Here is a 27,056-nt window from a genome sequence, read left to right on the forward strand (position 1 = left end):
TATGAGTTCAGCATGTTTGAAAAGTTCACTTAGTGTTTCTGGAGAAATCCTGCCCATTTCTAGTGTAAAGCTAGAATGACTTCCTGTTTTCTAGGGTGGAGGTCAGTTTTTCTTCTAATTAATCCTGACCAGACTTGAGAAGGATGTGGTAGGAGGGGTTTACAAGGTCAAAAACAGCAGGACTGTCTGCAGGAGCAGGTTCACGTGTTCTCAGGTTCCAGTTATTATACAAAATATTTAGTATATGTTCAGAGAAAAAGTAGGGAGTAATGATGGAAAAAATAAAAACCACCTCCATGGAAAGAAAACTGGGGTATCGTATTTGACTTTTTCCAGGCTAAGCCCAAAAGCAATGATGTAGTGAGGGGGAAGTTTTTCTTTCCATTTTGCAAAAACGTGATTTTTTTTTCCTCCCGGGATTTGGTAAGATTTTCATAAATTCTTGTGAATTCAATTACAGGGAAGTAAATCCTACTTACTAGTAAATTATCAATTTGTTTCTCTTTTCTTACAAAAGAGAAACAAATTGATACACTTCACATCACCCGGTAAAGCTTATGTTTTCTGAGAAGGCCATAAGCCCTAACGGCTCAGAATCTAAGAGACCTTCACTGATTGTCATCGCCTAGCGGCCACCGCAAACCTTACAGTCAATCATCTTCCCCCGGGCCCCGGATCACGCCCAATGCTCAGACCACGCCCACTCAAGTCGCCTCAGAGCTCCGCCCCAGGCCCAGCAGAAGAAGATTCTCATTGGTGGAGAAGTTGTTCTGATCCCGCCCCGGAGGACGGCGATAGGCTGAATTGGCGTGGGGCGGTGGTGGTTGGCTGCTTGAGGACGGGTCCCTGGTCGTGCCTGTCAGAGAGGCTGGCGGCAGTGGCGGCTCTCCGGGCTGGGTTGTCAGTCTTGTGAGAGGAGGGGGAAGATGGCTCGCTGGGACCCGTTCTGCTAGGAAGAAGGGGAGCAGGTGGTGCTGCTACTCGGGAGGAAGCAGAGCAGCTGCCGTCGCTGTGGCTGCGAGCCTCACGAGTCGAGGTCCTGCAGGTGGAGCTCCGGCAGCCGCTCTGGTGAGTCCAGCCGAGAGACCCACGCCGGGCCCCCAGGGCGTCTGGCGACAGATAACTTTTTTTTGTCAGGGAGGAGCCGGGGCGAGGCGGCGGCGAGGACAGGACCGAGACTTTGTCCCCGGGGCCGCGGCTCCACTGGGGCTAACGGCTCCCGCGCGAGGCGCCACGGGTGGGCGCGAGGCGGCACGAGGCGCTGGGGGCTTTTGGCGTGCGGGTGGGCTGCGGCCGGCGGCTGTTCGCCCCGAAGTTGGGCGCAGCCCGCCCGCTGCCTGGAGGGCGGCAGCTTTGTGCGCGCGATTCGGGTCTCTACTTGCCGGCGAGGAGCAGTCCAGCCTTCTGCCGTGACCCGGGTGCCGCCGCCTCGGCCCCACCGGCCGCTCCTCTGCGGGATGGGCCTGGGGCGGGAGCCCCCGGTCCCCTCCCTGCCGCGGCGGATGCTCCGGCCTCTGCCTCCTCTCCCATCCGCGCTCTCCGCTCCCGCGAGGCCGCCGCTGTCCGTCCGGTCTGGTGGCCACAATGGTCACTATCGACCCCCGCCCCCGCCCCTTGGAGGATAGCGTTGGCCTGAGTCGTTCTTGGGTCCCCTGCAGAGCGGAGAGGTTCAGACAGCAGCCACGCTTCCTTCATGGGTTATTACGCTGAAGATCTCTTCTTGAGCCCTTGCCCTTTCTTTCTATGAGTTATTCCTCTCCCGAGGCTCATTTTAACATACTCGGGAATCCTCGGGGGTTTGGCTCCAAATGGTTGCATTAAAACACCCCCAAGTTTGTATGCTTCAGAGCGAAATTTGGTGTCCGCCCGTCAGCTTGCACATGTGTGCTTTGTGAGTTTAGACCTTCCTGAAAGATTTTAATTTTGCCTAAGTGGTTTAGTACTGCACAGAATCTGCTCTCTGAGAAATACACTATCACAAGCCTGGCAGCCGCGGCGCTCTTCAGGTAGGGGGAGTTTGTTCCACCGGCAGCTACTCCTTATCTCAGAGACTGCGCTACAGGCAGTAGGGCCAAGCTGACCTTTTGCAAATTATTTATCCTTGGGTCACACAGTAGTTTTTGGAGCAGGTGGGCCACCTCTTTGGTTCTTGTAACACTTGACAGTTTGAGGTTTTCAGCTTTCATATCTTATTGGCATACAGTCAGAAAGACTGGGAAGCTTGTTTTCCATGAGAACATTCTTCTGCTAACATCCACAGGCACCCCACCTCCCCCGACATTTCTAAGTATTTTTTTTTCTTTAGGTGAACACATTTTAAGGTTTACAGGATGAATAGTAGTCTAAACCCCCATATTTTTGAAGTGCAGGCAAAGGCAGGGAAGGAAAAACATTTAAGATTTGCTTGGCCAATAGTAGCTTCAAAGTTAGCTATTCAAATAATCAGTTCAAACCAAGTGGCAAGGGGGAAAAGCATCACATATTTAGGAAACAAATTCTGGATTTGACTCGTTTATCCTTATTCAATTTATTGAAATTACCGTAGAGGGATTAGAAGGATTAGAAACCTTCTTAGTCATCGGCATTAGCAGTACCTGGATACAGACACCCGATGAGGCATTAGCTGGGTCAGCGTTTATCCTTGCTGTGCTTCCTTTCTTTGTTGTATTTCTGTTTTATGAAATTTGCTCTGGGTTGTATTTTTTAGACTGGTGTCTTTTTGACAATGAGTTTAATATACGTACTGTTTTATTCAGCATCCTGTTGCCTAATATTTATTTTATAATGGATCTTAAGAAATTTTAAGAAATCAGTATTCAAGACCTATTTTGGGGTATCGTTTATATTTTATAAATAATTGCCATTATGTCAAGCATAAATTTATTTTTTCACTCTTCCAGGCTGAGTAGGTACTAGGGATACAGAAATGAATGTCATAGCTCTTGTCTTCAAGGAATTTACTATCTAATATACAAGGTGTTAGTAACATTACAGTAAATTAACAATTATAATACTATGTAGTCAGTGGGAATGGAGATATGCCTAGTGTAGTAGGAGAGTTTAGAATAGGAGATGGTTAACTTGCCTTGAGTGTAGGTGGAGTTGGGAGCACACAGCCAAGTTGTGAAGGATGATATAATTTTGCCAAGTGCAGGAGGTAAGTAACTTCCCAAGAGGAGGATATAATAAATGAGAAGGCAAGGAGGCCTGAGAAACTGTGGCGATTTAGATAAGTCATTGACAATGATAAGTCAGTGTCAATTGACATTGGCAGTTGACAAAGTCAGTAACATTGACATTGATGTGGCTTGAATGCAGGGGTTAGTAGGGAAATGGTGCCAGATGAAGATAGTGAGGGTGGTAGAGGGCCAGATCAGGGAATGGTATCCTTAGCTAAAGGGATTGGATTGAACGTGATAGATGAGAAGCCATTTATTGGATTTGTATTTTAGACCTTTACTGTGGCAGAGTGAGGGAAAAACTGACAGGTCCTAATCACCTATGAGAAGAAAGGAGGACTCAGGACTCTGAAGGTTTGACTTGGGGTTCTGTTGATTGAAAATGAAGAACACATAAATGGAAGGAAGATGATAAATTCTGTTTTGAATTTGAAGAAGCAGTGGAACTTCAGGAGAATATATAGATAGGTGTTTGTATCTATGGATGTGAAAATCAGGATTAAAGAGATGATTGGGGGTTGAATTGAAGCTATATTGATTTGGTTGTGTTGAAATGACTCAGGGAAAGCCTTTAGCATGATGAAAGTGGCAGCTAGAGAACAGACTCTCATAAATAGCAGAAGTAGGGAGAATTGTCTGAAAGTTAGAGGAACAGTAGCTAGCAAGGTAGGAGGACCATCAGGAAAGATGCCAAGGGTGGGGAGATTTTCCAATGGAGGAGGAACAGGTTAACATTTTTGAATGCTGCAAGGAGGTGTCAAGTTAGGAAAGGGCCCCAGTGACCACTGAATTTGTCAGGACTCCATAGGTAACTTTAACAAGAACAGTTTTAACTGAGTAGTTCAGAAACCAGGCTTCAGAAGATTGAGAAAGAATGGGTGTGATAAAGTAGACATGCTTGAGTGAGACTTTTTGAGAGAACTGAAATAAAGAAGGGAGAAAATGATAGCTCTAGCTTTCATTAAGTAGTGGTTCTCAATCTTGGCTATGCATTTATTTACAATATTGTAATAATAATTTACAATAATCTCAGGAGCTTTAAAGAATTTTGTTTTCCAGAGAGAACCCCTATACCAATTTGGTGTGGGGGGTGTTGAACCGAGATATCAATATTTATTTCAACAGCTTTTCTGTTGAAGTGAAATTGATATATAATATACTACATATATTTAAAGTATACAATTTGATATTTGACATATGTTTATACCTGCAAAACCATCACCATAATCAAAATAATATTCATCTCCAAAAGTTTCCTGTGTCCCTTTATAATCTTTTCTTCTTATCCCCAGGAAACCACTGTCTACTTTCTGTCACTATTGATTTCTTGCATTGATACTTTTTTATAGTTCCTTAAGTAATTCTAGTGTGCAGCCATGATTGAAAACTATTGCAGAGGAATATTGTTTGAAGGAATGTTATGTTTGTTTGTTTACATGCATAAGGAAAGAGAGAGTAGAGACAAGTGGGAAGAGATTCTTAAGCAATTTAGGAAAGATGAGATAATTATTGGAACTAAGACCCTGAGGAGCTAGAAGTGGATGGAATTCTGGAAGCGACATCTCTAAGAATATAATGTTAAAGACAGTATATTTCTTTGTTATCATCATCAAAGTTGGCATATAGTATCCAAAATGGTTCCCTGAAGTAGTTCTGAAGTACTTAAAAAAGTTAGAGAGCATGTTAACATTGTGAAAATGGATACCGCTCAGAAAAATTCCTTAAATGGATCCTGAGATCCCTGGCATCATCATGTAATGCTTTGTCATTTTTTGGAGGGGAGCAGATGGAATTAGCAGTTTGACTATTGCTTATTGTTGAGAGCCAAGTCCTGCCATAGTCTTTTTGACCTTCTCAGAGTTAGGCTGCATATCTGCACTAAGGGAAAAGAACATTTAACACTTGAAAATCTCCTATTTAAGGTATCTTTGCTCAGAAGAAATCTTTTTTGTTTGCCCTTTGGATATATGCCTTATAAATACATTTGAGGATAAAATCATTCCTCTGTCTCCTAAATGAGACAGAGAAGAGTTGTGACTAGAAGTTCTCAAAGGCCCACATTTTCTATCTTGAGAAGGGTAACAGCTATCCTCACCTTACCACCTTTTTTTTTTTTTCTTTTTAAAATTTCTGGCTCAGGATTTGGATATAGGTGAAATTTGAGTCCTGCTGGTTCTGAAGTCCAGGGCTTGTTCCTCAGCCTTGACTCTTAGCTTTCATAGGGGGCTGAAAACAGAATAGCTTATCCAAATATTATTTGGCCTTGTAACTTGGTCATAAATAAAGAAGAAGTGACAAGTTTTGTCTGATTGTATTCTAGAGTTCTGAAAATTTATTTCGTTGTGATTAAATAATTAAAGTATGATTCTTTTCTAGAGAGGAAAGTCATCCCTAATTTTGGTGCAGCCTAAAAGAGTGGACATATTGATGTTAGCATGATTTTGGACATTATTATTATAGTCACAGCCATATTATAAACATTCTATATTTTCTTAATTACTATTATAATAATCATTGTAGGAAATTTGAAAAATTCAGGAAAGCATAAATGGTAAATAACACTTATAATGTCTCCACCCAGAGATCCTTATTTCTTTTGTGAATTACCTATTAGTGTCCTTTGTCTATTATAACACTGGAGATTTTCAAATACTAAGTTATGAGAGCTGTTTGTATATACAAACTGTTAGGTCTGTGTCAAATTACATTGCAGATAATTTCCCTAGTTTGTCATTTTTATCTTAATTTTGTTTTTGATGTGAATTTTCTTTTTAAACAGATTGCTAACATTTTATATGTTTAAACTTATCAAATTTTTCTTTTATGATACCTTGCTACTTAGAAAGGGCTTGCATTCCCAAATTATATGACTGTTCACCTCTAGTTCCTTATATTAATTTCACAGTTTTTAAAAAAATTTACATCTTTAGTCTGTTTGCAGTGTATTTTAACAGAGTGATGGTTCAGTTATTTTAATGCTACTTATTGAGCAATTATCTTCTTCAGAGGTTTTAAATACCAAATCATGTGTATATACTCTATAGATACGGATATATGACTTTTTCTATTTAGTTTAATTGGGCTATTTATTTTTGCTCTAGTAATTCCAAACTGTCTTAATTATTGTGAGTTTTTAATGTATTTCACTAAATCGTTGTGTGAATACCTATTATTGTCTTTGTCAAAACATTTTCAGCATTTCTCATATATTTCTTTATTCATGTTACATGAAAGGCAGTAAAAATTCTAAAAGAACCTCACTGGAATATCTGAGTGAATTTTCTAGAGAAAGTTGTACTATCTCTATTAATACAATGTTCTCATTTATTGAAGTCACCTTTTATGACTCAAAGATGTAGTTTTGAGTTTTCTTCTTGTATTTTATAGTTTGTAGTTATCTTCATGTGAGTTCTGCCCATTTTTCAAGTGGTATTTTTGATATTTTAAAACTTACTGATTCTATTGGGAATGGAACTTTTAAAATTATTTTATAAAGAGGATTATATGTACCTGATGGAACATAGAAAGATGGCTAATTCTCGTATACTGTTTTCTAACTGGTCATTTTATGAAACTCTTAATTCTGATAGTTTTTATTGTGTTTTGTAGTAACTCAATTATAGCATGTGTAAATGTTGATTTTGTCTTCTTGCCAACACTTAATCCTTATTTCTTTTTCTTAGGACATTGATCAGAATTTGTAGAATATCGTTAAGTTATAGCAGTGAATAGTGAGGATCCTTGGCTTATTTCTCATTTAAATGGAAATGCCTTTAGGGTTTCACAGTTGTGTATTCAAAATTTTTATTTGTGGTATGTTAAGGAAATAGTCTTCTATGCCTTTTCAGGAGGAACCAAGATAGATACTTAGTTTGCTCACATGCCCTCTTAATGTACCTTGAGATGATCATATAGTTTTCCTTCTTTTACCTATTGGTTGATGAATTGTGTTACATTTCCAAGTAGCTTTCATCAAACAATTGCTGTGTTAGGGATAAAGGCAACTTGATAATAGCATATCTCTTTAAAATAGTGCTATATTTAATTTGCTATATGAGATTGATCTTTAGTGTTCCTTTTATATTACCTTTTTAAGGTTTTGATTTCTGAATATGCCAGCTTTGTAAAAAGAGAGACTGAGAGAGAAGCTTTCCATCTTTGCATGTGCTCTGGCAATTAATCTCTTCCTTGGAAGATTTGAAATAGATTGGCTCTAAAAATGTCTAGGTCTTTTTGGACTGAATACAATTATAAAGATCTTAATATGTGCTTAAGTACTAAGTATTTTGCATAATTAATTTCATTTAGTCCCTATATAACTTTATGAGGTAAAAATTATTATTTCTATTCTACAGACAAACTGAGACTCAGAGGTTAAGACAGTTGTTCACCATCAATAAAGTACACAAAGTTTAAACTCAATTCCTATCTGATGAATGCCCATGTTTTCTAATCAGTACCCTAATGTTTTTCTTAATTTCTTCACCCCATATTACTGAGAAGTAAATTTAATCATTTTATTTGAGCATCTTATTAAGTATTTTTCCTCTTTGCACACTTAGTTTTAATTTTTGGTAACCCTATTATAATTATCACCGGTCTGTTCTGTGCTGATGTGTCGTATCTTTTGCTATTTTAATAAATACTGTGATCTTGGAGTGAGGTGGGATAGCGTGGGTGAACTTAAAATTGCTGTTCATATAATGCACTTAATATAATTTACATTTTAATTTGTTGAGTGTTCAAGATCGATTTGCATTATTGAATCCTGTTTGTACCTTGTTAAGAATGTTATGTTAAGTGTACCATATACAAGAGGTCAAAGAGTTTTGGAAACACAGTACTTTTCCATTTTAGTTTGAATTATTTTTGTTGTGAGCCTTGCATCAGGGTAGCTTTTTAGTAGTAATGTTAAGTGATATTTGTTTGGCGTTTTCTTGAACAAAGAGTCTTTTGCTAGTTGACAAACAGTTGCTTTCTCATATAAATACATAGAATTCATTCAGTCACTTAAGAATTCATTCAGTCATTTATACTTGACTTAATGAACACATATATGAATTATTAAACTGTACCATGCAAATTAGGTTCTAGCCTACTAGAATATTTATATTTACTCTTATGTTGAGTGATGTATAGGCTTGGAAATTTAAGAGAATAGTGTAAGCCTTAAAAGTGCTTAAATTGGGAAAGCAATTGTAAACTTTTTATTTATCTTTTTGAACTCTTATGTTCCCCCCTTTAAATGTAAATTAACATTTAATTAATTCAGTTAGGGTTTTGGTTATAATCAGCACACCCAGACTGCATTCCCCATGCCCTTCCTACGGGGACAATCTGAACCTCTTAAACCTGCCAGACACATACATGCTCTTTTGTTCTAAATTTCAAGGTTCCTGCTGATTTGTTAATCAGTAGATGTCACAGTAGAGGACAAGGTGACAAATAGCCCCCGCAGCAGTGCACCCATTAGTAGTTAAGAAAAGGGAGAGACTATTTTGGAAAATCATGAAACTTCAAGTGAGTCCTGATAGGGAAATGGAGAGGAAGGTGAAAATATTATAGAAATGGATGGGGGAAGAAGGGAAGATAAAAATGTATAAATCGAATAGATTGTTGGAGAAATATAGAAAATTGGTTACATAGGTGATAGAACCAGAATATTCAAGTCAGTGAGGTCAAGAGGTAGAGTTTGAGAAAGACAGACTCTTGCTTCAGGTTACAGAAAAATAAAGACCATAGAGAAAGAACTGATAGAGTTGTCATTTATAAGGTCATGGAGAGTGGATGATGAGACCCAAATTTATACTGTAAAAGGGATTAAGGAATAAATTGGTGATGAGCAATTGGAAGTGGTGGTAGTAGATTAAGCTACTAAATCAGAAAGTTAATCAGTGAAGAATAAATAAGGATGGAGTAACTAGGGCATTAGAATCTGATGAAGCCTTACTCTTGTGCCCCCTCTTTTCAGAACTGTAAGATCATGAAATACATTCTTAATTGTCCAAATGATAAATACTTCATTAGTGATACTTGGAGGTATAATTCATTGAATACCTTTTGTTTGCCAATGCTTTATTTGCATTATTTTTAATCCTTAAAACATTCCTAAAAGATAGATGTTATTATCTGTCATTCACAATTGAGGAAACTGAGACTTAGAAAGTTTAAGTAACTTGTTGAAAATTGGCATGGGTTTTTTGGACTCCACAGTCAGCATTCTTTTCATTATGCCATGTTGTTTCCTTTATGTATTGAGCTGTGTTAAAACACTGGGGGCTTATAAGAGGAATATAGGTGGGATTCCTCTGCTTGTAGAAAGTAGTAGAAGAGGCCGGCGCGGTGGCTCTTGCCTGTAATCCCAGCAGTTTGAGAGGCTGAGGCGGGTGGATAGCGAGGTCAGGAGATGGAGACCATCCTGACTGACACGGTGAAACCCTGTCTGTACTAAACACACAAAAAATGAGCCGGGCATGGTGGCACGCCCCTGTAGTCCCAGCTACTCGGGAGGCTGAGGCAGGAGAATCGCTTGAACCCAGGAGGCAGTGGTTGTAGTGAGCTGAGATTGCACCATTGCACTCCAGCCTGGGCGACACAGCGAGACTCTGTCTCAAAAACAAAACAAAACGAAAAAAGCAGTAGAAGAGAAATCCTAATTATGCTTGCCATAATTTGTGTTGACTCTATTTTTATTTAAAATGTTTTTATAAAGGGAATCCTAGTAAGCTCCCCTACTATATTTATAATATCTAATTTTTAACAGTTTTTTACCCATGATAATGATGGGTTGAGAGGAAAGGAAGAACAGGTCAAGAAAAAGCATGTAAAGAAAAGTAAGACTAAAACTTGTTATTTTCACTATGAGAACTTCTAATCTGTCATACAATTTTAGGTAGCACCTCAGAAAGGCCAGCCTCTTCATGGAAATCATATCGAGCTAGTCACAAGATGGTAATTAGAGCAGATATTCTTCATGTCACCAGATTATAGAGCTCCAAAGAATTTATTGTAATATAGTGTGATTTATTGAATTTAGATTTCATCAATCAGGAATTAGTTATTGGTGAAAGGGTCTAAGAAGATGTTTGATTTTTCTGTAATAAACCTTTCTTCAAAAACAATGTGTAATTGAAAAAGAAATGCTTAAAATACTTTAGGGATTAAACATTCTTATAGGACTTTGAAGTACTTTGGGAGGAACCAAGATAGAAATTTTTGCTGTGCTAATTTCAGCCTCATGTTCAGCTACAAAACAACGTCTAGGTTACATTCTGCTGTACTAGTATAAGACAGTATTATTGAAAACTTTATTTTAAAAATAATTTTATAATTCAGCCTCTGCTAAAACAAATTGACTCTTAGCCCAGTTAATATGAATCAGCATGGTCATATTTCTCCTTTGGTTACTATAATGTTTTTAAACCAAGAAAAACAACTATATTCATAATATCCACATAGTTTCTGATTGGGGAGAATCAAATAGAATTTTGTACAGTCAAGATCTGTTGTTTTTATTATTATGGCCCTATTAGCACACATTACTACCATTAACTGTGTTTACTTACATTTTCTTATTGCACTTCCCTCTTTGCCCTACTATTTTCTATTGAACATCTGAGCCTCTATTGGCAGACCTCATTAAAGGTTGAAAGTCTCATTCCAACATATTAAAGGGAAGAGACTTCCTCTAAGACTTTAACTCCCAAGTTAATTGGAATTTGATTCTCTTAACATTTCTCTCTTTCTTTGTCCCCAGCATTGCAAAAAGGAAAGCACTTAGAATTCAAAAAACTTTAAAGAGTCAAAGTAGAGCTGTGCTTTGGAAACCACATTTCCATATGCTATTATGTTTTGGAGAGAGGAAAGAGGGGTTATTGATAGTAAAATGATTGAAATATAATGTTTACATTGGGCTTTCTTTTACATTCCTCCTTATTTTTTCTCATAGCATTCGTTTATTTTATTTTATTGCTTATATTCTGATTTACCTTGGTTTGTTTTAAAAGAGCTTAAGACACACTCATTTCTGCTGTTTTAGGTTTATTTGTCTCTCCTAATAGTCTGTGAATCCCCTAAGTCAGCCATGTCATATTCATTTTTGTAAATCTAGTATCTAGGACATAGTTGGCATTTAATAGTTTATGAATAAATGGATGATATTTAACCACCTTAATATAAGAAAAAAAAGAGCCAGGTTGGTTGCTGAACCCTAGATTACTGCAGCTTTAGTGGTATTATGGGCTGCACTGTGTCCCATCCAAAATTCATAAGTTGAAGGCCTAACCCCCAGTACCCCAGAATGTAGCATCATTTGGAAATAGGGTCTCTAGAGAGGTAATTAAGTTAAATGGGGTAATTAGGATGGGCCCTAATTCAGTATGATTGGTGTCCTAGTAAGAACAGGAAATTTGGATAGGCCATACAGAGGGAGGACAATGTGAAGGCACAGGGAGAAGACCACCATCTACAAGCCAGGGGGAAAGGCCTGAAACTATTCTCTCAGAGCTCTGAGAAGGAACCGACCCTCCTGAATCTTGATCTTAGACTCCTAGCCTAGAGAACTGTGAGAAAATAAATTTCTGTTGTTTAAGCCACCCAGTCTGTGGTACTTTGTTACGGCAGCCCTAGCAAATGAATATAGATGGCTTTTATACTTGGATGTAGCAAAATCTCAAATACCCTTAATTTGCCTATTCCCAAGGAACAGTTTGCCAAGGCGAATGTCAAAACCTCAAAAATTTATATACTTCTCCTAGGTAAAACATGGAAGAGAAAGATTTGGATTGCTTAATGAAGAAAGTAATAACTATTTGCTTCTCCTTCACCTTTCCCAATACAGCCAATGGCACGCAACTGGCTAATTCCTTAATTTAATTGAATTTGTTTAGTTCGGCAAGGAGAAAGTGTTTACAGGGTATTTGTGTTCCTAAGTGTTCAAGAGCCTCTCCCAATAAACCTGGTTGCTTTTTCATGGTAGAAAATGGAAGAGGAAGACTAAATAAAATACTTTTTAATATGATGTTAATTTGAGCTAATGGCTTGTGTATAATCTTAGTCACATTGGTTTACTTGAGTTATAGTCAACAGGGGCAAAACAGTATGTCTTTTACATGCCCATTGCTGTGGTAGTTGCTGTACCCTTTGATCATCAACTAGTCATACTGAGTTGCCACAGTGGTTGTCAGCGTTTTTTCATTACATGCTGTAGCCACAAACTATATATATATACACACACACACACATACAATTTTTACTATTATTTCTTCTTGACATTTTTAATTGAGTTATGTATCAAATAGTGCTGTGTTCAGTCAGCTTTTATAGTGCTTTGAGATACTTCACTGAAGAGAAAATTTCAAACATATACAAAAGCAAAACATTTGCTCTTTCATCATTTGGAGGCAGTTTTCCCATAGTTCTGAAAGTAGGGTAAACTAAATTAGAGAACTGAACAAAGATCTCAGCCCCAGAATTAAAAAAAAAAAAAAAAAAAAAAAGTTTGCCGTAAAGCAAAGGAAACCAAAACCAAACAGAAAACCTCTGACTTAGGGGCGCATAAGAATTTTGGTCTAATTTTGGCATTTCAACTTCAGTCACACCCATATGTTTTTGGACCACTTTTGTTACCAGTATGTAGGCACTGTGGTAAATACCAGTTGATAGATTTTTCTCATCTTTTTTTCTTTTCCTTCATTGCAACTGAGAAAAATACTGCAACCACATGCTAACAAGTGGCAGAGCTGGGTCTAAGTAAATTGAATACTTTTTCTCCAGTACCCTACCGTGTTCTTTTACTACCCTGTAGTTCTCAACGTGGCCGCCAAACACAGTCATCTGAATAATTTACTTTTCCCTACCAATTTATTTTAAAATGAAAATATCCTACTTTTCAATTTAGAATGAAAATATTAGGAAGAAGAAAAGAGTAAACAAGAGTAAATTATTTATGAGACAAGGGAAAGGCTTTGAACTGTTTTAGGTGCCGTGGGTAGGGATTGCTGATAGCATGGTGATTAGAATGGAGTCTTTGGAATTCGACTGCATGGGTTCTAACCCTAACTTAACCACTTTGGTAGTGTGTGATCTTGGGCAAGTTATTTCTTTAAGTGTTAGCTTTCTTTTTTGTGAAATAGAGATTATGTTAATTTACCAGCTAGGATGGCTATGAGAATTAAATTAAAATTCCAATAAATCGCTTAGCATAGTGCCAGAAACATAAGTGCTTGAGGAATGTTAGTCATTATCACAACATTATCCATGGACATCTACCATTGCTATGTATGACACATTCGGTCACATTGAATGTTTTCCAGACCATATTCCCAGTGATGCCAGTTGCGTATGGACAGCAAAGGATCCCATGGTCAAGTGCATTTAGGAAAATATTTCATTGTAAATGCGTTTCTTGGAGATTAGTAATACAGATTTAGCATATTAAAGGCTCTTAAAAGTTCTTTGATTTAAAAAAAAAGCTGCTTTAACTTTGTCAAGTAGTTAAATTTTCACACGGAAAGCCTTTCTTTCTGCTGTCCTCCAGGGTCTGTCTTCATGTGGCTTCTCATGCAGATGTCTGTCCCTCAGCTCTTATAGCATGGTGGTTACCCTCTAAGAGGGACAATTGAAGAGGACAGGTCCTAGATGGAAGCTCTTATTAAGCTTCTCCTTGCACCATGCTTGCTAAAGTCCACTGGCAAAAACATGTCACTTTGCCAACTCCAGCACTGATGTGGAGGAGGACTACACAAAGAAGTAAATAACAGGAGAGATCATTTGTTGAAGGGCGTAAATATAATAGTAATAGAGTACCACATATTTTTTAAAAAGGTCCATGATGTATTAGGTGAAAAATCATCAAGTTTTGGTAGAATGTGGTTCTATTTTTATGTTAAAATCAAAATATAAATGGACTATGTATACATGTATGTATATATGTGCATATATACATATGTACATGTTTTGATAGAGCAGATATATTTTGTTTTGGTTGAGCAGATATCTATGTAGATATAGATAGGTACCTATCTATATACATGTATTATTTGGTTGATATATTTTTCTTGGTTGAAAAGATATATTTTGTTTTGGTTTAGATATACTGCTCAATACTTTTTAAGGGTAGAGAGTTTTCAGAACTGCTGATTATATAGTATATGTATAGAAGAAAGTCTGAAATAATATAAAGTTAACAGTATTTTCTTTTGAAGAGTGGGATAACAGCAGTGAGAACGATGATTATTTATTTTAATTATGTGGAAAAGATTTAAGTGCAGCAATTTAAAAAAATCTCTAGTAAAGAAAAATATTAGCAGGAATGGGAGATCAGTTTTCTTCCTAGTGTTCATAGTTTTTGTGTGTGTTTTATTTTCTTTCTTGGTGGAATTTTTATAATCTTTTATAGTTGCATAGTGAGCAAAACCCTTGTTTTAAACTCTTCATTATTGATTTTGTGTATTTCTGATAATTTTCTCATGATTGCCCTTGCAATTATTCCTTTAGAAAATGTAAGATACTACCTTGACTTATTTGTCTCTTGTCTATTCCCTGCTTTTCCTTTGCCATCTGGATTACAATTGCCTTAAGGACACAGATCATATTTTACTGTTCGTTTGCTAATAGTGCACACTAATAGAAACACTTTACGTTACGCTCAGTAGACACTCAAGGACTTGCTGAATTATTAATGTTGCAGTTTGAACATATAGTAGTATTGACTTTTTGCATATATGAAATATTGAATGAGTTACCCCTTAATGTGACCTCCCATTCTATGTTTGTTTTTGCTACTTCTATTGCTTTGTTCTTACTCTGACCCTGCCCAGCCTACTGTCCGGATAAATTATATGAACAGGCTGTCAACTTGACATCCTGTTCTAGTGAATATGTGGAAAGCATTTCTAATCACTATGCTATTTAATATGCAATTGTGTGATAATCATGTCAATGAATGTGATTGAGGTAATTATTATAGTTCAAAATTTTTACACTGATCTCTTGAAATCTTAACATAAACTTTATAATTTGTATGTTATCAGGGCTTACTGAAGTTTGATTCACTGAGGTAATACTTGAATCACTTAGTATGTACTATAATTATATTTTGTAAAAGTTGGTACAAACATTTTGGAAAGCTTTATTTCAGCAATAAATGCTCTTGTAGATTTTTACCCAATATTAAATGTAAAATAATTGGTTTGTGATATTTTTATGTTTAATGAAATATATAACATATTAATGGACTTTTAAGATTTCTTATAAAATTCTAATAAGAGATTTTCTAAGTCAAGGTTATCTGCATCAATCAGTCTTTAAAATAATCAGATGATGCTGTTGTGTCTCACAGATGCAGTGTCAGTTCTCTCCTGGCAGCTTACCTTGCCAGTGCATGCATTTCATTAATAAGAGCCCCGGGTTTTTCCTAGGTAGGGTGTAAAAGCTGAGGAGCAAAAGGAAGATAGAGAGGAGAAGTATAGTCAAAGACATGGAGCCTGGAGTGGCATGGAGTATTTTGGAGAATAGTGTTAAGTGAAATTTGGATAGGTAAATTATGACCATATTATAGGGAAAGTTTGATGTAGAATATTTGTTAGGTCTGATGTCATGGTGTGTTCAGGAGAAAAGTAATTTCAATAAGATTATATGGCAGCAACATGCATGGTGCACTGGAGAAGGGAAGAAACCAGGAGCCAGAAGGCTGTGTGATCAGCACATGCAGAGGAAATAAAGGCCCAGACTCAGGGTGTTGCTGTGGAGATGGAGAGCAGATGGTAAATTTGACAGGCATTATAAAGGGTGAAATTTATTCCTCTATTCAATAAATATTTATTAATACTTGCTGTATGTTACTTATGCTTATAATATCTGGACTGAAATTTGCCTGTGATTACTAATACAGTTTAAAACTTTAAAATTATGTTATGTAATTTTTATTTGAAAAAAAATAATGTTGAACCACTGAGTCATGTGCTATATTAATGTCAATAAGAAGTGCTCATCTTAGTGCCGTGGTTCCCAGAGATCTCACCATTCTGTCTGCTCTTATCTAAAAGAAATCTAATTTGCTAATACATTGTACATGATCTTAGTCAAGGCTATTTGAATGCTAGCTCAAAAAGGAGGGAGAATATTTGCAATAGAAATCCAAGAGCAGTAACTGTTGGCCTCAGAAGTTTCACAGCATTGTGTTTGCTGTATTCTTTTGGTCAACATGGTTGTTAAAAAATAGTTCTTCCTAACTTCCCTTATTGGAGTCCAAATCAGATATCCTTTCCCTGGACACAATGTTCTTCGGAAGTCCCGGAGGATCTTGTCTATGGCCATACTACCTTGAATGCGCCCAATCTTGTCTGAAGTCCTGGAAGATCTGAGAAGAATGGGAAGATAGAAATGGGAAATGAGAAGAAAGAACTTCTTACCTTCTAATTGTTCTAGCTTTTCCAACAGAAACACACTGGGCTGGTTGCCATAGCACACTGATATCCCAGCATGATCTTATTTGTCCTTGGGGTAGGCAAAAGATGGTTTAGCCAAAAACCATTTTACTGAGTAAAAACATATGTTCTATTCTTGATAATCGGACACTTGTTTTGTGATTTGGAGGGAAAATAGTCCTAAGTAATAGGCCTTTGGAAAGACTTCCCAAACGTCTCTTACTATGAATTATTTACTTTTCCTGGTGCCTTGAGAGGCAGCTTTATTTACTTGATGACCTAGGTAGGCAGTGAGGCATCAACATCACTTCTTTTTAAACAACAGCACAAATACCCTCCTCCTTCACAGTTGATTGGTCAGTTTCTAAGCAGCAAAATCCTAAAATTAAATTAATTTTATTCTGTAACATAATCTAAACATTTCTCTCCATTCTATTTTCCTGAAATTCACCCAGGAATTCTTGATAATCTTCTGGTAGTGCTTAATTTAACTACAGCAATGGCCTCATTGCATAGGAGAGAAGTTTAAAATTTCGTGATGTGTCACAATCTATTTATAGAAATTTAGTTGCTCTATAAATTTATAGAAACTTGATTTTCATAATGATATATAAAACAAATGGTTATAAAAAGTTTTATAGTAGTTTATAGTTAGTACTTAATGATGGAGGGGATGATTTAAAAAATAGGAATAAGGAAATTTTTAGAGTTTTACAGTGAAAGTTACAAATACTTTAAAAATATTCTTATAAAATAATTAAAATGTTATATGTCTCTGATGACAACACTAAAAGATAAACTTTGGTAATTGTTATTAATAACAATGTGGGAATTGAAGAATAAGACATTTGACTTAGAAAGGTTTTATTGTACATTGAAAATATAAAAAATTAGTGTTAGACAGACTAATTGGGCTAGTGAAATACTACATAGACTCCTAGCAAGCCTTCTAATGTAATTTTAAATATTCTCCTACGGAACATGTTTGGCAAAAATAGGAAGTTAGTTACACAGCAGGAAACATGTATTTTAATTTTATCCCTTACCTTTGAGAAGAATAAAGTTTTTAAAAATGCAAGTATATTTTGAATATTACCAGAGATGTCTAATTAGATTTATAAAGCTTGCAGAGTTATATAATCAAGTCTTTGGCATAGATGTTAATAGGTTACATATTAGATATGAAATGTGGGGTGGGTTAGCAACTTGTACAGAGCCTCCTGCTGCTTGCTGGTAGAGAGAAACCATTTTAAAATCATCATTTTGTGACCAGTTTACTTTTTGTCCTATCTAAGCTTTAGTGATACCTTTAGTCATAACTGTTATTCATCTTGAAGCCCAGGGCTTATGGAAATATTTTTTTTTTTTTTTTACAATGTTACTGTATGTGGTAAGGACAAAGAAAAGCTTATGTCAGCTAGTAAACACTGTTGGCTTTTTAATTTTTCATTTCTTTAAATGCTTATCCTACAATAGTACTTCAAACCTCAGCATCACATACTATACCCATGTAACAAACCTGCTTATGTACCTCCTGAATCTAAAATAACAAAATTATCCTACACTTTATAGAATTCCATTGTTCTCTTTCTTACATAATAGCTGAAATAGCATTGCTATTTCAGGCTTCATTTTTAATGTTTGTATATTTTCTTTTCTTTCTTTCTTTCTTTCTTTTTTTTTTTTTTTTTTTTTTGAGACAGAGTCTCGCTCTGTCACCCAGGCTGGAGTGCAGTGGCGCGATCTCGGCTCACTGAAACCTCTGCCTCCCGGGTTCAAGCGATTCATCTGCCTCAGCCTCCCAAGTACCTGGGATCACAGGCACACACCACCACGCCTGGCTAATTTTTGTATTTTTAGTAGAGAGGAGTTTCACTGTGTTGGCCAGGCTTTCTCAAACTCCTGACCTCAAGTGATCCTCCCGCCTCAGCCTTCCAAAGTGCTGGTATTACAGGCATGAGGCACCGCACCGAGCCATACTTTCTCTTCTAAAAATATTCTTTCTTTTATAGTTAAGAGGAACTTACCAGGGGCCAGGCACGGTGGCTCATGTCTGTAATCATATTGGATGGTACTTGATATTCACATGACATCATGTTGATGTTAGCTTTGATCAAGGCAGTGCTTGCCAGGTTTCACCACTATACAGTTGCTCTTTTCTTCTTTCCATACTCTATTTTTTTGGAAGTGAATAGCTATGTCCAATGCACTCTCAATGGCGAAGCAAGGACTAAGCTCTACCTCCTGGAAGAGATAGTGTCTACATCTATTATTTGGAATTCTTCTGTAAGGAAGCTTTACCTCCTATTCTCTTATTTATTTAATCATTTATTTATATGAGTATGGCCTCATGTATATTTATTTTATACTTTGGGTTATAATTCAATACTACATTATTTGTTCTGTTGCTCAGATTGTTCTAGCTTTAGCCATTGGGTATTCTTTCAGGTTGGCTTAATATTTAATAGTATAAAGAGTACCTTACCAAAATGTTTGAAAACAGGTGGTCTAGGCTATGATCATAGATTATGATCATAGGATTGAGTAGCTAAGGCAGGGAGGAAGACAATAGTGTAGGAGGAGAAATCTAGGAATTAAGACTTCTAGGAATTAAGACTTCAGGCAAGAAAAAAAATCACCAAGATTTAAGCAGGAGTTGTTTGAAAGCATGACAGTGAGCTAGGAGCTAAGATCATCCAGAAATGAAGGGGAGAGACCAAGCAGGGCAAGGGCTTGGGGTGGATTGATTGATAGATGATGGTGACGCAGTTTCAAAGCAGCTTTGGGTGGATGGTTGAAGGAGGAAGAGAATGATCTTGAGTGGTAATAAGAAGGAAGGAGAACACCTACTTTACCTCTAGGCCCAGTGGTTTCTTTCAGGGATGTGTGAGGAAATGCAATCACTATTTGGTAAGGTTGCATGCAGGGAAACTAGTGTCTCATGAAAAGAAGAAAACATTTGAAGAATTGTTGAAGATATAGAGGATTTTGCTGGTAATAGACTCTAAATTCCAGAGGACACAGTAGAAGTATATCCTCCTTCCAGAATTAGGGTGGGATGGGGGATGGGAGATCGGAGCAAAACAGAAGATGTACAAAGAGTTATGATGACAGTGTGTGGGAGATGAATGTCACCTAGGTGTCTGTAGCTTCTTGTGGTGCCGGACATAAACAGGGATGAAGGGAATAATGACTTTAGTCCTGGTGGACCTAAGGCAGACAGTGGTGATGAGACTGTGAAACTTTCAGGATAGGGAGGCATGTCATAGACTCCCTTTTGAGTTCTACAGGAGACAGAGAAGTTTGGGGAGGAACAATTTTATTCTGAGCTTGCATGCATGCTAAACAGGTGAGTGTCCATGTGAGCTCAGCTATACAATGAGGGCACCCATTTGATCTCTATCAACTGGAAGAAAAGAGACCCAGGGCTGACTGGTGTTACTAATGTATAATATACACACAGAAAAATGTACAAATTATGAGTGTTCAGCTTGGCAAATTTTCACCAAATGTACACACCTGAGTAACCAGCACCTAGATCAAGAAACAGAATGTTACCAGAACCGACTAGATAGGCCCCTCAAGAGCAGCCACCATCCCAACTTCTAACACAAATGGATTCGTTTTATCTGTTCTTGAAATTTACATAAATGGAATTGTATAGTATGTACTCTCTTTTCCTGCATTCTTTTATCCAACACCGTAACACAGATACAGTTTATTCATTCAAAGTTATATTTTGTTGTATAGAATTTCAGATGTTGTACAGTGTACCATAATTGATTCATTCAACTATTGATGGATATTTGGTTTGTTTCTGGTTTTTGACTATTAAAAAAAACTGCTCTAGCCAAGCATGTGGTACACTCCTGTAGTCTCAGCTACTTGACAGGCTGAGGTGGGAGGATCCCTTGAGCCCAGGAATTTGAGGCTACAGTGACCTGTGATAGCGCCATTGCACTCTAGCCTGGGTAACAGAGTGAGACCCTGTCTCTAAAAACAAAACAGAAACAAAAACCTATTGCGCAGATGAACATTTTTTCTGAACATAGCTCTCGGAGAACATATGTCCTCATTTCTGTTGAGTATTAACATGGGTAGAATTTCTGGGTTCATAGAGTATATGTATATATCCTCAAGTTTAGAGGATATCGCTGAAGAGTTTTCCAAGATACTGTACCAATTTGCATTCACATTAGCTGTGTCTGAATATTGATTGCTCCGTATCTTTTTCAACACTTGGTGTGATCTGGCTTTCATTTTAGCTACACGTGTGTGTGTGTGTGTGTGTGTGTGTGTGTATGTGTATGTGTGTGTGTCTGTATGCTGTATTTCACTGTGGGTTTTAACTGACGTTTCCCTGATGACTAACAAAGTTGAGCACGTTTCATGTGCTAAGTTTCCATTTGAATAAATGATGGTCTGGTTTTTCCTATAGGATTGTCTACCTTTTTCTTAATAATTTATGAGTTCTTTATATATTCTGGATATGAAACTTTTGTCATATATATGAATTGCAGATATCATCTGCCACTCTATGGCTTTGCCTTTTCATTCTCTTAGTGGTATCTTTTGGGGAGTAGAAATTCTTTGCTTTCAAGGAAGTCTGGTTTATCCTTTTTTTCCTCCTTGTGGTTAGTGCTTTTGTGCCTCTTGTTTAAGAAACCTTTGCCTAGCCTAAGATTATGAAAGTACTCTCTTGCATTTTCTTCTAGAAGCCTTATGGTTTACTGTTCATAATTAGATCTATGATCCAACTGAAACTGTTTTTTTGTTTTTGCATGCAGCATGATCTCTGGGGTCATGGTTCTTTTTGTCCTCCCCTTGTAGCTATCCAAATAACCTAGCCCCATTTATTATAAGGATCATCCTTTCCTCACTGAATTTCAGTGTTATTTTTGTCATACATCAGGTGACCATGTATGTGTGGGTCTATTTCTGGCCACTCTATTCTGTTCCATTGGTTGATTTCTATCCTTCCGACAGTGCCACCACTGGCTTAATTACCATAGTTTTTGGTAAGTTTTATACTGAGCTTTGCTATCGGAAGTCCAGGTCCCACAGCGCTGTTGTTCTTCAAGACAGCCCTTGATTTCTTTTAATTTAAAAAAAGTTAACCTTAATTTTAATTGGAGAGTTATTGTGAATTTTTGTAAAAATTTTACCTCCCCAGTTCTATGTAACTTGATGTAGTGTGGTTCCATTTGTGATAACTTTCAGTCCTAATTTATTAAACAATGTAATTCATACAAAAGAAAATTTTTGTGCATTTGTATTGGCTTTGTTTTACAAATATACATAACAACATGAAACAACGTAGATACAGGCAGACAGAAAATAAGAGTAAGACAAAGAGAATCAGTTATGAAACTCACAGTATTCATAATATAAAAACAAACAAGTTACTCCAAAGGAGAGGTTTTCCTGGTACTGAAAACTTAAGATGTGAATTTTCTAGACTCTGTTGGCTTTTAAGGAGGATAAATGTGATCTAGCAGTGCTTTGGTAACATTTTGGACATTATTTCAAAGCCCAGTTTCTCCAAACAGACAGTTCTATAAAATCAATAATACACCACATGTATGTGGTTTTCTGTTAGTCTGACTTGATCCAAGGAGGAATATTTTTTATATTAACAATAAAATTCATATTACTCAAGTAATCTTTTACGAGTGAATGAATGAATGAATGACCAAAAAAATGTTTTAATCATGTATTTTATGAGAATTAGACACCAGGAACCTTAGAATGTATTCTTTGACTAGAACCTGTGTTGTTCATTAAGGCATATCTGGATACTTTGATAGACAGTTGAGCAGAGTTTATAAGAATTAATAATAATAATATTGCATAGTAATAATACTTTGTTGCCAGAAATGGAAATAACTGCTTTTATTTGCATTTTAACATGTACTCCTCACAATAACTCCTTGCAAATAGGTACTATCATTATCCCTATTTTGCAGATTAAAAAAAAGTAAGGCAAATATCTTGCCCAAGGTAGTACTGTAAGTAAATAATAGAATCAGAATTCATTTCTGGCTACTCTGCCTGAGATTCTACTACGTTATAATGCTGATAAAAATTAAGTAGCCTAATGAAGGATTTGTGACTGAATCTGGAAGTTAGGAAATTCAGACAGAGCTCAACTTTTCCATCAGGAAATAGTTTCCAAGTGTACTCCCATACAAATGGATGGGTAAAGACAAATACATTGTATTTTGACATTTTGCTTGAGATAAAACTGTTCTGCATTTCCTTTAGCTTGTTTCTTTAAATTTATACTTAAGTAAATCCCAATCTTCTGAATAACTATTGTCAAATATGGTCATTTTGAATATTGTCACTTTTACTTTTTAAAAAACGAGTATTACACTTTCATGAAACCAAATGGCTTGCCTAGTTACTGTTGTAAAGAACTGAAATATAAGCAAATTAAATTACTTTAATGCTTTCTATAAAGTCAATTTTGGATGCATGTCTTCTTATATTTTCACAGTTTTGAAATATTTTCTGCCTTTTTTTTAAGTTCAATGATCTTTTTGAAATTATTTTATTGAAACTAGAGAAAAATGTCCAGTATGTTTTGCAGCTGGCATTCCTGAAAACCAAATGAAAATTGCAGAGCCAATTTCATCATGTTATGATATGTATGCTTTTGTCAGAATTCTTGCATTTTAAGGCTTGTTTGTGCACATTGGTTTTGAAATGAATTTAGTAATTTATGTTTGAAACTCATTTCACAAATATGAAGTAACAACTTTATAGGATTATCTCTATTCATAGTAATCTGACTAAATGTATTCAAAACGTTAACATTTTTCTATGTTAATTTTCAGGTTGAAGGTTTAGAACAGATGTGGAAAAATGTTTACTTCAGAGAAAGGGGTTGTGGAGGAATGGTTGTCAGAGTTTAAGGTAATATTTACTGTTCTACTATAGTAATTATAGTCCAAAGAAGTTTTGTCTGGGGTTTAAATTCCAGTGATTCTTTGTATTTTATATGACTGAAGGGTTAAATATCTGTGGAAGAAGTATTTTCTATCAAATCTCAATAGAGAGTTATTTACACATAGTAATCTTTTCTAGGAAATTGATTCCTTTTTTCTCCCAAGTGGTTCAAAGAGTTTATTCGTTTGTTTATTTTCTTTCTTTCATGGCAATACCACAAATAATTAAAGTCTCTGAATGTTGATGTCATTCTCCAGCGACCATCAATGATTCATTGTCAAAATGTTTCTTGCAGTTTGGAGGGCAGTGGTACTGGGCACAACCAACAATGAGGGAAGATATTTGCTCAACTTTATACCAGTGGGTCTTTCTCTAGCTGGCTAACCCAGTGGCTATATAAGGGGTGTATAACCTTTGATTAGTTAATGAAGAAAATAAAACTTATATTTTCTTGTCTCATGAATTTTCTCTAGGATAGCTAAAATAGTGTTTCTTTAATCAGCTAATTACTTTTCTCTGTCCTTATATGACACATAATTATGTGTACCTGCATGATCATGAACCACAGGAATGAAGAGTTTGGGCTGCAACTGTCACTTTGATTTTGTCCAGCCCAGTCAGCCCAAGACCTATAAGGACAAAGTTACAGTCTGACAAAGTCAGGCTTATTGACTTGTTGCATTGAGAGAGATTGCCCAACAGATACCATGGGACCATCTCACCAAACCAAAGAAAAGATAAAGTTATAATAATTTGGAGGAAGGGTAGAGTTTAGGTAAAATTTAAATGGAACAGTATTCTGGTAGACTCAAAACAAAGCAGGGCTGTTTATAATGGAGTGAACATCTGGTCTGGCCTTCAAAGTAGACCCAGGATCTTGTTGTCTTGAAAACTACAAAGTTAACATAGATTTGAAATGTTATGTTCGGAAACTCTGTATTTATATCTTTGTACATGGGTTGAAAATCAAGGCTGCTTCTCTATGTTAAAGTGACTTAGATGCTCTAGGCAAGAGTGGGATGTTTTGTTCTTACTGATACATGTTCAACAACAAACTTTTTTATAATCTGTGATTTTAGGCAACAAGTCATCTTAGTAAGTAAGAATTTAGTAGTCACTCAAAGAAGGAGATTGTTATGACATTTTTCAGTTGCAGTGTGTATTTAGGAAAAGCACCATTTCCTGTTAATTTTACAACTGGCCTTATCTGTCTCTGTTAGCTAATCCTGATGAATAGCTGGGCAGACTTTTACTGTCTCAGCTTTTGTAGCCATGAATTGAGCATCCTTCTATGGATTCCCTAAGTCATCATGAAGTGACATAGAATGTTACAGAAGTGCTTTCTACATATTTTAATAACTTGTGGCCAGATGTGGTGGCTCATGCCTGTAATACTAGCACTTGAGAGGCGGAGATGGAAGGATTGCTTAAGGCCAGGAGTTTAAGACCAGCCTAGGCACCGGGCGCGGTGGCTCACGCCTGTAATCCCAGCACTTTGGGAGGCCGAAGTGGGCGGATCATGAGGTCAGGAGATCGAGACCATCCTGGCTAACATGGTGAAACCCCGTCTCTACTAAAAATACAAAAAATTAGCCTGGCGTGGTGGCGGGCGCCTATAGTCCCAGCTACTCAGGAGGCTGAGGCAGGAGAATAGCATGAACCCAGGATGCAGAGCTTGCAGTGAGCTGAGATTACGCCATTGCACTCCAGCCTGGGTGACAGAGTGAGACTCTGCCTCAAAAACAAACAAACAAACAAACAAAAGACCAGCCTAGGCAACATAGCAAGACCTCCTCTTTACAAAAAAAAAAAAAATTAGCTGGGCTTGTTGGTGCATGCCTGCAGCCCCAGCTACTTGGGAGGCTGAGATGGGAGGATCACTTGAGCCCAGGAATTCAAAGATGCAGTGAGCTATGATAGCACCACTGCTGTCCAGTCTAGTGACAGAGTGAGACTTTTGTCTCTAAAAGGAAAACAAAAAAACGAAACAAACTTTGATTAATCTTGTGTGTGTGTGTGTGTGTGTGTGTGTGTGTTTCCTGCTTGTGTTATCTTTGTGTTTAACATAGTCTTTTATCATGGCTTTTTTTTTTTTTTTGGCAGATTGATGGAAATTGTCAAGTTTAACAGTTGAATGCTATTTCTTCTAGGGCGTTCTTATGTTTCATGATGAAGTAAAATATGCAAAAGCAAATATCGCTAGCTATCCATTCTTTAAGATGGAGTTGTGGAAAGAGAGCATGTTAAAAGGTGGGTTGTAGGGGTAGGATCAGCTAGTAAGGCAAATAATGGAAAACCATGACTGATCTCCTTCCCTTCCCATCTGTTCATTTATTCCCTTCCCCTCCTGGTTTGAATATATAGACACCTAGGAAGTGCAGTACCAAGGAGTGAGGGGCAGAGCAGCGGTTATTGGCAGTAGTGTCTGAGGAAGTAGGTGGTTGGGGTGAAGGACTACAGAGGTGGCATGTAGAAGAGTAACCAGAATAGTTACACTGGTAGATTGGTTACATTGAGCAAATAAGTTGATTGAACAAATAAGTAAATACTTTGAATATAATGGGAGTTAGATTTCTGTCTGTCTAAAAAGGGAATTACAATCATGGAACAGCAAAAGTCAAGAAAGAACTCTAAGGTGTTGTATTGGAATCATTATGAACTCACGGGTTCTAAGTATGCATATGATATATATGTGTGTGTGTGTCTGTACATATATGCATACATTTATTCCCTAGCTTTGTTCACTGGGAGGACCTAGAAACAATGGCACCCCGGTTGCAGTGAGTACACTAAGCACCCAGATCTTGCTTTCCAAATACCATCTTCTGCTACAAGAAACCAGAGTATGAATAAATAGAAAATATTATTTAAGTAGTATTTTATCAACATAACATATTATGTAGCTAGCAGTATTTTATTAACATTTTTAATAAATTTAATGCAAGCATAGGGAAACTTTTCCTTTAGGAGGAGGGAGTGAAATCATGGCCTACAAGAAATAAAATGTAGTTTAAGAAGTTTCTCCTGCCCAACCCCAAGATTAACTTTACCCAATTTTGAATCAATTTGATACTCAAATGTTTTAAATTATTTTCAAATCTGTATTATAGCCAGTTCAAGGAAGGATATTTCCCATTCCTTGGTTAGTTTGGTAGGCATTCCTGATAATTATTTGGAGTGTTATTCTAAATTGGGTTAATGTGTGTTGAATTCAGCTCTATGTTTGACAAAGAGAAGAAGGTTTTGAGGCAAAATCAGCAGCATACCAGAGGTAATAGAATATAGAACAGTGCTTGGGAACATGTCTGCTAAGTACTTCTAAAATTAGAGTAACATATCTTTTGAAATCTCTGATGTTAAATACACATTTTTGTTAAAATATTTAAGAAAGGTTTTGGTTACATACATATTTCTAGAAAAGCTTCTGCTTGGTTGTTTGATTTAATAACCATGATGCTAATAAGGCCAGATGCTAATAAGGCCACTTTCTCATGATTGA

The 27,056-nt window shown here is 36.8% G+C and overlaps 1 protein-coding gene across 2 annotated transcripts in view; it reads left to right on the forward strand.

Moving 5' to 3' along the window:
* Positions 1-861: 861 nt before the first annotated feature.
* HYCC1 (hyccin PI4KA lipid kinase complex subunit 1) overlaps positions 862-27,056 on the forward strand; it is a 73,970-nt gene continuing 47,775 nt past the window's right edge. For both annotated transcript variants that reach the window (XM_007981897.3, XM_007981896.3), the window contains exons 1-2: positions 862-1,068; positions 23,446-23,524. In XM_007981897.3, coding sequence (XP_007980088.1) covers positions 23,474-23,524 — 51 coding nt within the window. In that variant the 5' untranslated portion in view covers positions 862-1,068; positions 23,446-23,473. The remainder of the gene's footprint in view (positions 1,069-23,445; positions 23,525-27,056) is intronic.

The sequence above is a fragment of the Chlorocebus sabaeus genome, chromosome 21 (genome assembly GCF_047675955.1).
Source record: "Chlorocebus sabaeus isolate Y175 chromosome 21, mChlSab1.0.hap1, whole genome shotgun sequence".
In the NCBI taxonomy this organism is placed as follows: domain Eukaryota; kingdom Metazoa; phylum Chordata; class Mammalia; order Primates; family Cercopithecidae; genus Chlorocebus; species Chlorocebus sabaeus.